Genomic DNA, 14,420 nt, shown 5'->3' on the forward strand with positions numbered 1-14,420 from the left:
TGTCTGTAATAAAGGTTTCTTAGCTATTTCTTTAAAAACTCTCTTTTATGTGTAATCTGTTTGGAGTAATTACAAGGTTTAATTTCCTTGTGGAACATTATTTTTTGCTTTTGGTATTTGGAAAAAAATATTGTTCTCTATCTGATGTAGACTGCAACTTCCATTTCATATTGTATGACTGTTTCGTGTTGGTTTGTTCTTTTGTACCAAGAGGTCGGGTCTTCGAAAAAACACTTAAGAGAAAATAGACATGAAAACGCATGTCCGAAAAGATCAAAATACAACAAATCGGGATCATAATTTAAAAGCAAGAAGATTGGTGGCAGCCCATTTTTGCTAATGCATCAGAGTAATAGTTAGATTTTTGGTTGCAATGATGAAGCTTGTGGTGAGCGCATTGATTCATGAACAAACTCCGATCACCAACCAGTTATTTTTTTTGGCGTGTATGATATTTTTTCTGCATGACTAAGTTTATAGGAAATTAATTGTATACAAATATAAAAATGGATAATGCTTAGCATTTATGCTAAATTAAAGGGGCAATGCTGAGTAATTTTGATCAGGTTTAATTTTTGGGTAAATTATATTTTGACTCACACCTTTAAACTTTGACTTATTGCAACTTGCTCTCATGCAAATGACATGTTTTCCAACCACATTTAACAGTTCAATAAGACCCGGGTGTGTAACTTGGATCAAATGACAGTTTGTAGGAGCGAATTAAAGTGAGTCAAAATTATAAAAATACGAGTACAAATGGGATGATAGCTTGAGAGAGCAAAATATAATTTGCCCTTATTTTAACTTTTGGTGAAGTGATATCGGTAAGAGATTAAACCCAATTAAGCATCCTTTGCCCAATGGGGATAAATTGAAAGATATGCGTTGTTTACCCCGAATGAGCTCTAACTTGCTTAATGTGGATCACTTGTGAGTCTTTTTATATTTTCAAGAGTGTCTCACGTCAAGAGTTGCGGATGGATATACAACTCTAAACTTGACGGAGTTTGTTTTTATCAAGAGTACATTAATATACATAGTTGAACACAACTCTAGCCTAAAAGCCTAAGCTAATAGGCTAAGGTCCATTTAGATATATTAAGCACTCTTTTCTTTTATATTTTCTCAATGTGGGACATATCACTCAGAAGTGCACTCACAATAATATGTCACATTAGAATAAGAAATATTTTCATTTGTTTCATGCATGATGGATAAAGAAGATATATAAAAAGGATATTAAACATTCTCTGAAGCATATATAGTTTTATCTGCTAAATAGCATATATTATACATTCTCTAAAGAAAAATGGTTTGATTTTCATTTTTTTCCGGCCCTTAATAATTTGGTATACAAAATATATATAGTTTTATCTGCTTATATTTCCTTCTCAAATATGTGATTTTAGACTAAAATTTAAGATTAATGTTATTTAGTAATTAATATATATATATATATATATATATATATATATATATATATATATATATATATATATATGCGACTGCTTTATAACTTGATGATGTGGCATAAAAATTCGTTATTAAATCAGCATTTGTGAAAAGAAAAATAGTTGATTTTCATTGTCATGGCATCTCAATTATGATAACAGTATAACAATATACTAAATAATATTACTCAAACGTTAATGATTAGGCTCAATGCGAGATTGAAGTAATACCTCTCAAGCATAAGTCATACAGTTATAGGAGTGAGATTAACTCATAGAAAAATTTGGAACGATACAACTTCTATTGCTCATACTTTACATTGATACAAATGCAAAAGAATTATAAGAAAGTATTGACGTGTTCATGAATATATAAACAGATGTAGGGCTGGTTTTCTGAACTTGAAACAAGCATTTGACACTCTTGAAGAAAAATTTGGAACCCTATCTAGAGGTTTTTCTCTCTCTCTCTCTGACATACGCACATACAAACACAAAGAATTTTCTTACTTAATTTGGAATAAATAAGTTATATGTTGGTTTGTTTGTTGTTCATTTTGCAGTTGTTGCAACAGTACAAATGTAGCATGTTATGTGGCCCTGATGAAAATATGGTTGGCAAAAACAAGTAGGATTTGGTGGATTACATCTGTGTGCAAATTCATCATTTCCATAATTCTCGAATAATAGTGAATAAAAACTAGGCAATTTCCCTTGTGCTATGTGCCTATTGCTTAACTTTGCTTATAACATTTGGTTGAAAACTAGTTTCCCCGAACGTTGTTTGTGAGAACGAGTTTCCTTTCCAAGTTTGTTTGTAATAAAGGTTACTTCTATATAACCTAAATAGATCCTTTTATGCTATTGTGTTGGGACTTATGTGGAATATTCTTTCTTTCTCTACTCTACACTACAACATCAATGTTGGGACCAAAATTACTCCATGTGATCAGGAGGGCACTTGGACAGGTACGTGCTTCTATAATTTGAGTAAATGGGGACATGATTGCATAGACACGTATCCAAATGGATGGACCCGAAGAAACACTTCCATAAACCGCCCTACACAGTGCATTTGAACAGCCTTATTGCACAAGTTTAACTTTATTAACCAGTACCATTTATTGGAAATGTGTCAAAAAGAAGAATAAGGATATTGTTGAAGTTCAACAATGTCGCTCTGTTCAAGTAGATTACTCTTATAACATATCTTGTAGGGTGTGATTTTGAAGGACATAAAAGGCTTTGGCTTCCCTCACTGAACACTAATTTGATTTAAGATGAGATAGTCCAAAGCGCGATCCAACAAATGGTGGTCATGAGTTCGATTCATGAGAGCGTCACATTGAGGGATGGATTGTTGAGATTAAGTAGAGCACAATTATTATTTTCCTAAAGAATAAAGATATTTAGTAGATTTGCATACTACTCCTATACAACTATAACGATGTGGCAGTAAAAGTCAACATTTGGATAAACGGGGGCATATGACAAGAGAAAATTAATGGCTGATTTTTACTACCACATTACTATAGTTGTATGTCACATAATGACACTCGTATGAGAGTGTACCAAATAGCATATCTCTTTCCTAAGTGAATACATTTAGTGTTTATGATAAATCATATATATCATTCACATTTTGGATAGAGAAATTATATTTAGTAGACCTTCATATGACTGACATGCAACTATGATGATGTGGCAGAATATTAACTATTGCTTTTTATTTTTACAAGCCATTGTTGATTAAAAGACTAATATTTACTGTCACATTATCATAGTTATATGTCAGTAATATGAGAATCTACTATATAGCATTACACTTTTGGATAATTGGCAAAACTTGTGAACTGTATATAAAAAATTACAAAAAGCTCATAACCATAGGAATTAGAAAAACAAAAGCCTATCACAAATTATATTATTTGTTTTTATTTATATCTTTGTATTTTGTAATTGATTGTGCCTACCTTAAGTTAATTTGGATGTTCCCAATTTTTGGTGTTTTTGTCTGCTATGTTCACTATTAACCATTTGATTAGTTTAGCCAACTACACCATGGGCCCATTGGACTCGTTTGGCTACACAAATTAATATATTAGCACTGTTTTTTTTCTTTTTTCTTTTTTTTTCTAAGAAAAAACAAACAAAAGCATTAACAAATAATTAATAACATAAAATATTCAAAACTAAATTCTCCTTTATATTAAGTCACGAGAAAATAAAAAACATGCTTTAAAAGTATTATCAAACGAAACCAATCATTTCCTTTTCATTTGTTTCATGATTGATGAAGAAAATACAAAGATATTGTACAGTCTCTTAAGAATATTTATTAGTTAGATACTTAAAATAAGATTTTTTTAATTTAATTTTTGTTTTTACTAATGTGGCAATTGTCTATTTCACCAAATGTCATATTTCTTCGATGACTGTTTATCACATAATTGTTGTGTTATATTTTTGAATGATTGCTTATCACATAGTCGGTATGTCCTAGCTAGCTAGTCATACATTTTTAGTGTTTACTCTGATTGATTGCTGCAGTACTTGTATATGTTTTCCTTTAACTATTTCATCTCCCTATATATTCTCCTCATTGGCGCTTCCCATTTTGGCATTCAAGCCTTTAAAGAAGTTCTATGATATTAATCTCTTTTGTTTGCGAGAATGGATCAGAAGTTATTGGAACAAAAGATTGCCACCATGAAGAAATCCCTCTTTAATGCGGTTTTTCTCTTTTATTTTTTTCTTTTTTCAAAAAAAATATATGTTGATATTAATTGGTTTTCCCTTCATCTTCAATATTAACATAGGCTTTTTGTTCCTCCTTTTCTACCTTATGAATAGGGGATATGCTTGTTATTATTTTCTGGCTACGTCTTATAATTAATTAATACTCCTTAACGTAGACAATTTCTATTAATGGGTGGTTAGTCGGACGATTTGTTGGATATATAACTTTCAATCTAATCTACAGTTTTACATTTCCTTGCCTTATTGTTTACCGCATAATTATTTGCTTTGAATGTTTAAGGACCGAATTCATGAAAATCATTAGACGTTAATTAGACAAATATTGGGTGGCGGCGTCAAGGTGGCTTGGCTCGTTCGAAGAGAGAGAGAGGCTTGCTGTTTGATTGAGACCTATTTCGTTTTCATATATCCCATTCTCGTCATTTCTATGTAAACAACGAGAAGCATTCTTATTCTCGTCGTTTCATCCCCGAATTTTGTTGTTTAAAATATCATTCGCGTCATCTACAAAAAACTACGATGAAATTATGCCATTTGTAGTCATTTAAACAGAAAACAACGCAAATTTACTTTACTTTTGTTGTTGTTTAAAGTTAAATGATGACATAATGATCTTGTTAATTAAGTTATCCAAATATGTTACGTACAATGTGGGTTATTGCAGGAAATCCTTAATGACATGTTCACTACAGTGGAGGAGATGGAGGATGAAAACAATCCAAACTTTCTTATGACAATAGCCAATTTGTATTTGAGTGAGACGCCAAAGGATATAGATGACATAAAAAAAAGCTTGTGAGTGGCATAATATGAAATTGGTTCTCTTTCAATTAAACATACTTAATTTTTCTATTCATAAAATTTTCATTATTTTATTTTATTTTTATTCTTATTTATTTTTTATTTATTTTATAAATAGCAATCTAATAATATCTATAATAATATTGGGCTTTCATTTGTGTTCATAGGGAGGCAAACCCCTTCGATCTTCGTAATCTAGAAAGGTGTCTTATTAAATTAAAAGGCACCAGCGTCAGGTACTTGCATGAAAAAATAATCCATCTCTCAACAAATAACATATAAATTGAAGGAAAAGCTAGAAATAATCCCTTTTATTTTTTAGTATCTTCTATTTTCTTGTCTCACAATTATTAATTCAAATATTATTTTTATTTACAGCTTTGGTGCTAATAAGGTCACTAATGAAGTCGATAAAATACTAGATGGTTGCATGAAAGGCGACACGGAGGGGTAATGTTTATAATTACCCAACTTGAGTTTTTTTTTTCCAGCCCTTAATAATTTAGTATACAAAATATATATAGTTTTATCTGCTTATATTTCCTTCTCAAATATGATTTTAGACTAAAATTTAAGTTTAGTGTTATATATATATATATATATATACGCGACTGTTATATAACTTAATTGATGATGTGGCACGAAAATTAATCATTAAATCAGCATTTGTAAAAACAAATTGTTGATTTTTATTGTTACGGCATCCCAGTTATATGATAGTAGTATAACAATATACTAAATACTATTACTCAAAAGTTAATGATTATGTTCAATGCGAGATTGAAGTTACACCTCTCAAGCATAAGTCATACAGTTATAGGAGTGAGATTAACTCAGAAAATTTTGGAAAGATACAACTAATATTGCACATACTTTCATCAATACAAATGTTAAAGCATTATAAGAAATTATTGACTTGTTCATAAATATATAAACAGATGTAAGGCTGGATTTCCGAACCTAAAACAAGCGTTTTACACTCTGAAGAAAAATCTGGAACCCTATCTAGAGGTTTTTCTCTCTCGCTCTTTGACACATGCACATACAAACACAAAGAATTTTCTTACTTCATTTGGAATAAGTTATATGTTGGTTTGTTGTTCATTTTGCAGTTGTTGCAACTGTACAAATCTAGCACGTCATCTACTGGCCCCAATAAAAATATGGTTGGCAAGAACAAGTAGTATTTGGTGGATTACATCTGTGTGCAAATTCATCATTTCCATAATTCTCGAATAATAGTGAATAAAAACTAGGCAATTTCCCTTGTTCTTTGTGCCTATTGCTCAACTTTTCTTATAACATTTGGTTGAAAACTAGTTTCCCCCAACGTGGTTTGTGGGAACTAGTTTCCTTGCCAAGTTTGTTTGTAATAAAGGTTACTTCTATATAACCTAAAAAGATCCTTTTATGCTATTGTGTTGGGACTTATGTGGAATATTCGTTCTTTCCCTACTCTACACTACAACATCAATTTTGGGACCAAAATTACTCCATGTGATCGGGAGGGCACTTGGACAGGTGCTTCTACAATTTGAGTAAATGGGGACACGATTGTATAGACACGTATCCAAATGGAAGGACCCGAACAAAAAATCACATAAACCGCCCTACACAGTGCAGTAGAACAACCTTATTGCACAAGTTTAACTTTATTAACCAGTACCATTTATTGGAAACGTGTTAAAAAGAAGACTAAGAATATTGTTGAAGTGCAACAATGTCGCTCTACTAAAGTAGATGACTCTTAGAATATCTCATGTGGGGGTGTGATTTTGAATGCCATAAAAAGCTTTGGCTTCCCTCACTAGACACTAATTAGTCCAAAGCACATTCCAACAAATGGTGGTCAAGACTTCGATTCGCGAGAGCGTCACGTTGAGGGAAGGATTGTTGAGATTAAGTAGGTTATTATTTTTCTAAAGAATAAAGATATTTAGTAGACTCGCATACTATACTCCTATACAACTATGATGATGTGGCAATAAAAGTCAACATTTGACTGATTTTTACAACCACATTACTATAGTTGTATGGCACATAATGACACTCTTATGTGAGTCTACCAAATAACATATCTCTCTTCTAAGTGAATACATTTATTGTTTACGTTAAGTCATGTCATACACATTTTGAATAGATAAATTATATTTAGTAGACTTTCATACGACTGACATACAATAATGATGATGTGGCAGAATATCAACTATTGATTTTTATTTTTATAAGCCATTGTTGATCGAAAGACTGATATTTACTGTCACATTATCATAGTTGTATGTCAGTTGTATGAAAATCTACTATATAGCATTACACTTTTGGATAACTGGCAAAACTTGTGAACTGTATATAAAATATCTCATAACCATAGGAATTAGAAAAACAAAAGCCTATCACAAATTATATTATTTGTTTTTATTTATATCTCGGTATTTTGTAATTGATTGTGGCTAATTTTGCAAGATCATAGAGCAGCTACCCACAACAGTTCGATGAGAAAGTTGATTTCACCTTAATGCTCTGAGAGTTAACGACTTTGACGTCTACATTAAAGCATGGGCTAATTTTATGGACAAGTATTCCCTATGGATATGTCCTTATTCTTCTTTTTTACACAATTCCCAATTAACGGTGTTGGTTAATAAAGTTGAACTCGTTCAATAAAATTGCTCTATTGCACTGCCAAAAGGCATTTTATGTGAGTGTTTGTTTGGGACCATCTGTTTGAGTAAGTGTCCATGCAATCAAATATGGATCCGGCTTCTATGCGGCAGTGAAAACTACCGCATAGAAGCTGTTATGCAAAACGGCATAGTTTTGCATAACAGTCCCTACAATACTGTGTCGTTTTGCATGGAGTCCAAGTACTGTTTTAAAACTCCTCACGCCGTTAGAAACCAAACGCCAGACTTAAACTCAGCTGCTGCACAAGCGATAACATCAGACTTAAACACACATAGCTGCTGCACAAGAGAGAGGAAAGTCCCAAAGGATGAAGAAACTTGCAAAAAAAAAAAAAAACGACCATGAAGATTCCTAAAAAAAAAAAATAACAACAGTGGAAATTCAACAACTTTTTGCACACAGATGAATTAAAAATCCCCAAAAAAACCCAAATCAGGCAAGCTCTTTTGACTAATTAATCAGTGAAAAGCACCAAACTTCCATTAAACAATAACCATAAAACATTGAATTTCAACTACGGAAAAAAACATAAACACCCAGACGCCAAAATAGCTCAAACATAAACACACCCTTTTGACTAATTAATCAGTCAAAAGCACCAAACATAAACACCCAGATGCCAAAATAGCTCAAATTGCTCAAAATAATAGACAAGCAATTTCAACTACGGAAAAAAAAATCCCATTAATCAACATATAAAACATTGGAGGACATCGAAAAAATCCCATTTTAACTACGCGGTTGCCTTGCTTGTCGGAGCCTTGGAGGCGAAAGAATTGGAGGACATCGAAATCAAATATACAGAGAGAGCTCGTGAGGTTCTTCAGAGGAACAGCCTTCTCTATGTGAACCCAAATCCATGTTTCTCAGCCACCAATGTCAGCTTTCTCTCATTGGATCTGCAAGATTTGAAGTGACAAATCCATGTTTCTCAACCACCAAGGCTTCTTTCTTCTTCTTCTTTTTTTAAGAAGAAAGTTGGTTTTAAGTCTGACGTTTAATTTCTAACGGCGTGAGGACTTTTAAAACAGCACTTGACTCCATGCAAAACGGCACAGTTTTGCATAAACTGTTATGCAAAACTGTGCCGTTTTGCATAACAGCTACTATGCGGTAGTTTTCACTACCGCATAGAAGCCAGATAGCCCCATTTACTCGAATTATCCAATCACATGTCTGAGCACCCTTTCACATGGGATTGTCCTATTGCATCAAATTTTGGTCTCAAAATTGAAGTTGTAGTGCAAACTGCAAAGTAGGGAAATAAAGAGAATATTTCGTATAAGGCTAAAAATATGAAAATTAATTAAATTGTTTACTAACGGGAAACGATGCCTATCTTAAGTTAATTTGGATGTTCCCCATTTTTGGTGTTTTTGTCTGCTATGTTCACTATTGATCCTTTGATTAGTTTAGCCAACTACACCATGGGCCAATTGGACTCGTTTGGCTATACAAATTAATTAGCACTATTTTTTTTTTTCATAAGAAAAAATAAACAAAAGCATTAACAAATAACTAAAAACATAAAATATTTAAAACTAAATTCTCCTTTATATTAAGTCACAAGAAAATAAAAAACACGCTTTAAAAGTTTTACCAAACGAAACCAAGTATTTCCTTTTCATTTGTTTCGTGATCGATGAAGAAGATACAAAGATATTATACAGTCTCTTAAGAATATTTATTAGTTAGATACTTAAAATAAGATTTTTTATTTATTTTTTGTTTTTACGAATATGGCAATTGTCTATTTCACCAAATGTCATATTTCTTCGATGACTGCTTATCACATAATTGTTGTGTTATATTTTTGGATGATTGCATATCACATAGTCGGTATGTCCTAACTACTCATACATTTTTAGTGTTTGCTCTGATTGATTGCTGCAGCACATATATATGTTTTCCTTTAACTATTTCATCTCCCTATATATTCTCCTCATTGGGGCTTCCCATTTTGTCATTCAAGCCTTTAAAGAAGTTCTATTATATTAATCTCTTTTGTTTGCGAGAATGGATCAGAAGTCATTGGAACAACAGATTGCCACCATGAAGCAATCCCTCTTTAATGCGGTTTTTCTCTTTTTTTTGTTGTTTTTCTTTTTTCAAAAAAGAAAAAGAAAATGTTGATATTAATTGGTTTTCCCTTCATCTTCAATATTAATATAGGCTTTTTGTTCCTCCTTTTCGACCTTATGAATAGGGGATAGGCTTGTTATTATTTTCTGGCTACGTCTCATAATTAATTAATACTCCTTAACTAGCTTAGACAATTTCTTTTAATGGGTGGTTTAGTCGGACGATTTGTTGGATATATAACTTTCAATCTATTCTACAGTTTTACATTTCCTTGCCTTATTGTTTACCGTATAATTATTTGCTTTGAATGTTTAAGGACCGAATTCATGAAAATCATTAGACGTTAATTAGACAAATATTGGGTGGCGGCGTCAAGGTGGCTGGACTCTTGAGAAGAGAGAGAGAGAGAGAGAGAGAGAGAGAGGGGATTGCTGTTTGATTGAGACCAATTTCGTTTTCATATATCCCATTCTCGTCATTTCTATGTAAACAACGAGAAGCATTTTATTCTCGTCGTTTCATCCCTGAATTTTGTTGTTTAAAATATCATTCTCGTCATCTACATAAAACTAAGATGAAATTATGCCATTTGTAGTCATTTAAACAGAAAACAACGTAAATTTACTTTCCTTTTATTGTCGTTTAAAGTTAAATGATGACATAATGATCTTGTTAAGTTATCCAAATATGTTACGTACAATGTGGGTTATTGCAGGAAATCCTTAATGACATGTTCACTACAGTGGAGGAGATGGAGGATGAAAACAATCCAAACTTTCTTATGACAATTGCCAATTTGTATTTGAGTGAGACGCCAAACGATATAGATGCCATAAAAAAAAGCTTGTGAGTGGCATAATATGAAATTGGTTCTCTTTCAATTAAACATACTTAATTTTTCTATTCTCATCAAATTTTCATTATTTTATTTTATTTTTATTCTTATTTATTTTTTATTTATTTTATAAATAGCAATCTAATAATATCAATAATAATCTTGGGCTTTCATTTGTGTTCATAGGGAGGCAAACCCCCTCGATCTTCGTAATCTAGAAAGGTGTCTTATTAAATTAAAAGGCACCAGCGCCAGGTACTTACATGAAAAAATAACACGTCCCTCAACAAATAACATATAAATTGAAGAAAAAACTAGAAATAATCCCTCTTATTTTTTAGTATCTTCTATTTTCTTCTCTCACAATTATTAATTCAAATATTATTTTTATTTACAGCTTTGGTGCTAATAAGGTCACTAATGAAGTCAATAAAATAATGGATGGTTGCATGAAAGGCGACACGGAGGGGTAATGTTTATAATTACCCAACTTGAAATGTTTTTTTCCAGCCCTTAATAATTTAGTATACAAAATATATATAGTTTTATCTGCTTATATTTCCTTCTCAAATATGATTTTAGACTAAAATTTAAGTTTAATGTTAGTTAGTAACTAATATATATATATATATATACACACACACAACTGTTATATAACTTAATTGATGACGTGGCACGAAAATCAATCATTAATCAACATTTGTGAAAAAAAATTGTTAATTTTCATTGTCACGGCATCCTAGTTGTATGATGGTAGTATAACAGTATATTAAATACCATTACTCAAAAGTTAATGATTATGTTCAATGCAAGGTTGAAATAACACCTCTCAAGCATAAGTCATACAGTTATAGGAGTGAGATTAACTCATAGAAAATTTTGGAAAGAGACAACTAATATTGCACATACTTTACATCGGTAAAGCATTATGAGAAATTATTGACTTGTTCATGAATATATAAACAGATGTAAGGCTGGATTTCCAAACTTAAAACAAGCGTTTCACACTCTGAAGAAAAATCTGGAACCCTATCTAGAGGTTTCTCTCTCGCTCTCTGTCACACGCACATACAAACACAAAGAATTTTCTTACTTCATTTGGATTAAATAAGTTATATGTTGGTTTGTTTGTTGTTCATTTTGCAGTTGTTGCAACAGTACAAATCTAGCACGTCATCTACTGGCCCCAATGAAAATATGGTTGGCAAGAACAAGTAGTATTTGGTGGATTACATCTGTGGGCAGATTCATCATTTCCATAATTCTCGAATAATATTAGTGAATAAAAACTAGGCAATTTCCCTTGTGCTATGTGCCTATTGCTTAACTTTTCGTATAACATTTGGTTGAAAACTAGTTTCCCTGAACGTGGTTTGTGGGAACTAGTTTCCTTGCCAAGTTTGCTTGTAATAAAGGTTACTTCTATATAACCTAAAAAGATCCTTTTATGCTATTGTGTTGGGACTTATGTGGAATATTCTTTCTTTCCCTACTCTACACTACAACATCAATTTTGGGACCAAAATTACTCCATGTGATCGGGAGGGCACTTGGACAGGTGCTTCTATAATTTGAGTAAATGGGGACACAATTGTATAGACATGTATCCAAATGGACATGTATCCAAATGGATGGACCCGAACAAAAAATCACATAAACCGCCCTACAGAGTGCAGTAGAACAACCTTATTGCACAAGTTTAACTTTATTAAGCAGTACCATTTATTGGAAGCGTGTTAAAAAGAAGACTAATGATATTGTTGAAGTGCAATAATGTCGCTCTGCTAAAGTAGATGACTCTTAGAACATTTCTTGTGGGGTGTGATTTTGAATGCCATAAAAAGCTTTGGCTTCCCTCACTGGACACTGATTGGATTTAAGATGAGATAGTCCAAAGCGCGATCCAACAAATGGTGGTCAAGAGTTCGATTCGCGAGAGCGTCACGTTGAGAGAGGGATTGTTGAGATTAAGTAGATTATTATTTTGCCAAAGAATAAAGATATTTAGTAGACTCACATACTATACTCCTATATATACAACTATGATGATGTGGCAGTAAAAGTCAACCTTTGGATAAACGGGGGCATATAACATGAGAAAATTAATGGCTGATTTTTACGATCACATTACTATAGTTGTATGGCACATAATGACACTCGTATGAGAGTCTAACGAATAACATATCTCTCTTCTAAGTGAATACATTTATTGTTTATGTTAAGTCATATCATACACATTTTGGATAGATAAATTATTTTTAGTAGACTTTCATATGACTGACATGCAACTATGATGATGTGACAGAATATCAACTATTGATTTTTATTTTTACAAGTCATTGTTGATTGAAAGACTGATATTTACTGTCACATTATCATAGTTGTATGTCAGTCGTATGAGAATCTACTATATAGCATTACACTTTTAGATAACTGGCAAAACTTGTGAATTGTACATAAAATATTACAAAAAGCTCATAACCATAGGAATTAGAAAAAAAGAAAAAAGAAAAAAAGCCCATCACAATTTATATTATTTGTTTTTACTTATATCTTTGTATTTTGTAATTGATTGTGCCTAATTTTGCAAGATCATAGAGCGGCTACCCGCAACAGTTCGATGAGAAAGTTGATTTCACCTTAGTGCTCTGAGAGTTAATGGCTTTGATTGTGCCTCGTCCTTATTGTTTAGAGATTGAAAGCCTACATTGAAGCATGGGCTAATTTTATGGACAAGTATTCAATTCCCTATTGATATGTCCTTATTCTTCTTTTTTACACATTTTCCAATTAACGGTGTTGGTTAATAAAGTTGAACTCGTACAATAAAATTGCTCTATTGCATTGCTTAGGGCATTTTATGTGAGCGTTTGTTTGGGCCCATCCGTTTGAGTACGTGCCCACACAATTATAACCCTGTTTACTCGAATTATCCAAGCACATGTCTGAGCGCCATCTCACATGGGATTGTCTTATTGCATGAAACTGTGGTCTCAAAATTGAAGTTGTAGTGCAAAGTAGGGAAATAAAGAGAATATTTCGTATAAGGCTAAAAATATGAAAATTAATTAAATTGTTTATCTTAACGGGAAACAATGCCTATCTTAAGTTAATTTGAATGTTCCCCATTTTTGGTGTTTTTGTATGCTATGTTCACTATTAACCAGTTGATTTGTTTAGCCAACTGCACCATGCGCCCATTGGACTCGTTTGGCCACACAAATTAATTAGCACTTCTTTTTCTTTTTCTTTTTTGGTTTTTCTTACCAAAAAAAAAAAACATTAACAAATAACTAAAAACATAAAATATTGAAAACTAAATTCTCTTTTATGTTAAGTCACAAGAAAATAGAAAACACGCTCTAAAAAGATTTACCAAACGAAACCAATTATTTTCTTTTCATTTGTTTCGTGATCGATGAAGAAGATACAAAGATATTGTACAGTCTCTTAAGCATATTTATTAGTTAGATACTTAAAATAAGATATTTTTTTTTGTTTTTTTTTTTTGTTTTTGTTTTTACTAATATGGAAATTGTCTATTTCACCAAATGTCATATTTCTTAGATGATTGCTTATCACATAATTGTTGTGTTATATTTTTGAATGATTGCTTATCACATAGTCGGTATGTCCCTAACTAGTCATACATTTTTACTGTTTACTCTGATTGATTGCTGCAGCACATATATATGTTTTCCTTTAACTATTTCATTTCCTTATATATTCTCCTCACTGGGGCCTCCCATTTTGGCATTCAAGCCTTTAAAGAAGTTCTATTATATTAATCTCTCTTTTGTTTG

At 31.9% G+C, this 14,420-nt stretch overlaps 1 protein-coding gene across 1 annotated transcript in view; it reads left to right on the forward strand.

The window, feature by feature from the left end:
• The window catches only part of LOC132165200 (probable protein phosphatase 2C 49), a 21,879-nt gene that overhangs the window by 6,756 nt on the left and 703 nt on the right, over positions 1-14,420 (forward strand). Inside the window, exons 8-9 of the mRNA XM_059575687.1 lie at positions 11,584-11,656; positions 11,764-11,817. Coding sequence (XP_059431670.1) covers positions 11,584-11,656; positions 11,764-11,817 — 127 coding nt within the window. The remainder of the gene's footprint in view (positions 1-11,583; positions 11,657-11,763; positions 11,818-14,420) is intronic.

This window comes from Corylus avellana, chromosome ca11 (genome assembly GCF_901000735.1).
Source record: "Corylus avellana chromosome ca11, CavTom2PMs-1.0".
Taxonomy (NCBI): Eukaryota; Viridiplantae; Streptophyta; class Magnoliopsida; order Fagales; family Betulaceae; genus Corylus; species Corylus avellana.